Source organism: Pteropus alecto, unplaced genomic scaffold (genome assembly GCF_000325575.1).
Source record: "Pteropus alecto unplaced genomic scaffold, ASM32557v1 scaffold24, whole genome shotgun sequence".
Lineage (NCBI taxonomy): Eukaryota > Metazoa > Chordata > Mammalia > Chiroptera > Pteropodidae > Pteropus > Pteropus alecto.
In genome coordinates this window covers 18,285,508-18,286,014 of record NW_006439192.1, presented here as the reverse complement: position 1 = coordinate 18,286,014, position 507 = coordinate 18,285,508, and the positions used below count along the sequence as shown (strand labels likewise).

At 52.3% G+C, this 507-nt stretch overlaps 1 protein-coding gene across 1 annotated transcript in view; it reads right to left on the bottom strand.

The window, feature by feature from the left end:
* Positions 1–325: 325 nt before the first annotated feature.
* Positions 326–507, bottom strand: part of TENM3 (teneurin transmembrane protein 3) — a 400,387-nt gene continuing 400,205 nt past the window's right edge. The window contains 1 exon segment of the mRNA XM_025050015.1: positions 326–507. This exon segment is cut by the window's right edge and continues 55 nt beyond it. Within this exon segment, the coding sequence (XP_024905783.1) occupies positions 326–507 (182 nt within the window).

Sequence of the window (507 nt, the reverse complement as noted above, 5' to 3'; positions counted from 1 at the left end):
GATGGCCCTAGAGCAAAATGTTTAGGCCCCTTTTCCTTTCTTTGATTATTTTTTTTTCTTTTAATACTTTCAATCCAACTGAGTGCAGCGATATGCATATGTAAACATATTCTTTAAAGCCGATCACCTTTAAGGTCATTCAGAAAAAGGTTTTTGTTTTTTTTCGTGGATTTTTTTTTTTTAAAATAGCGGTATCGTTCTCGTGGAAGGCTCTTCTGCGTGGGAGAGTCCAATTTCGGATTGTGCTACAGACAAATCTGAGCAAAGGGGGTTAGGCTGGAGGGACGCGCGGCGCCCCGCCGTCCCTGTCCCCGCGTGGGCGGGGTTACCTCTTTCCGATCTCGCTCTGCCGCAGGAACTGGATGTTGTTGGCACTGTCGGCCAGCTCCGGGTACTGCTCCACCGACAGCACGTAGTAGCCGTCGTAGCCCTGCACCTTGCCGGCGCTAAGGAGCTGCCGCTTCTCGCCCTCCGTCCAGAGGCGCGCGCCCTCCTCGCCGTCGCGCA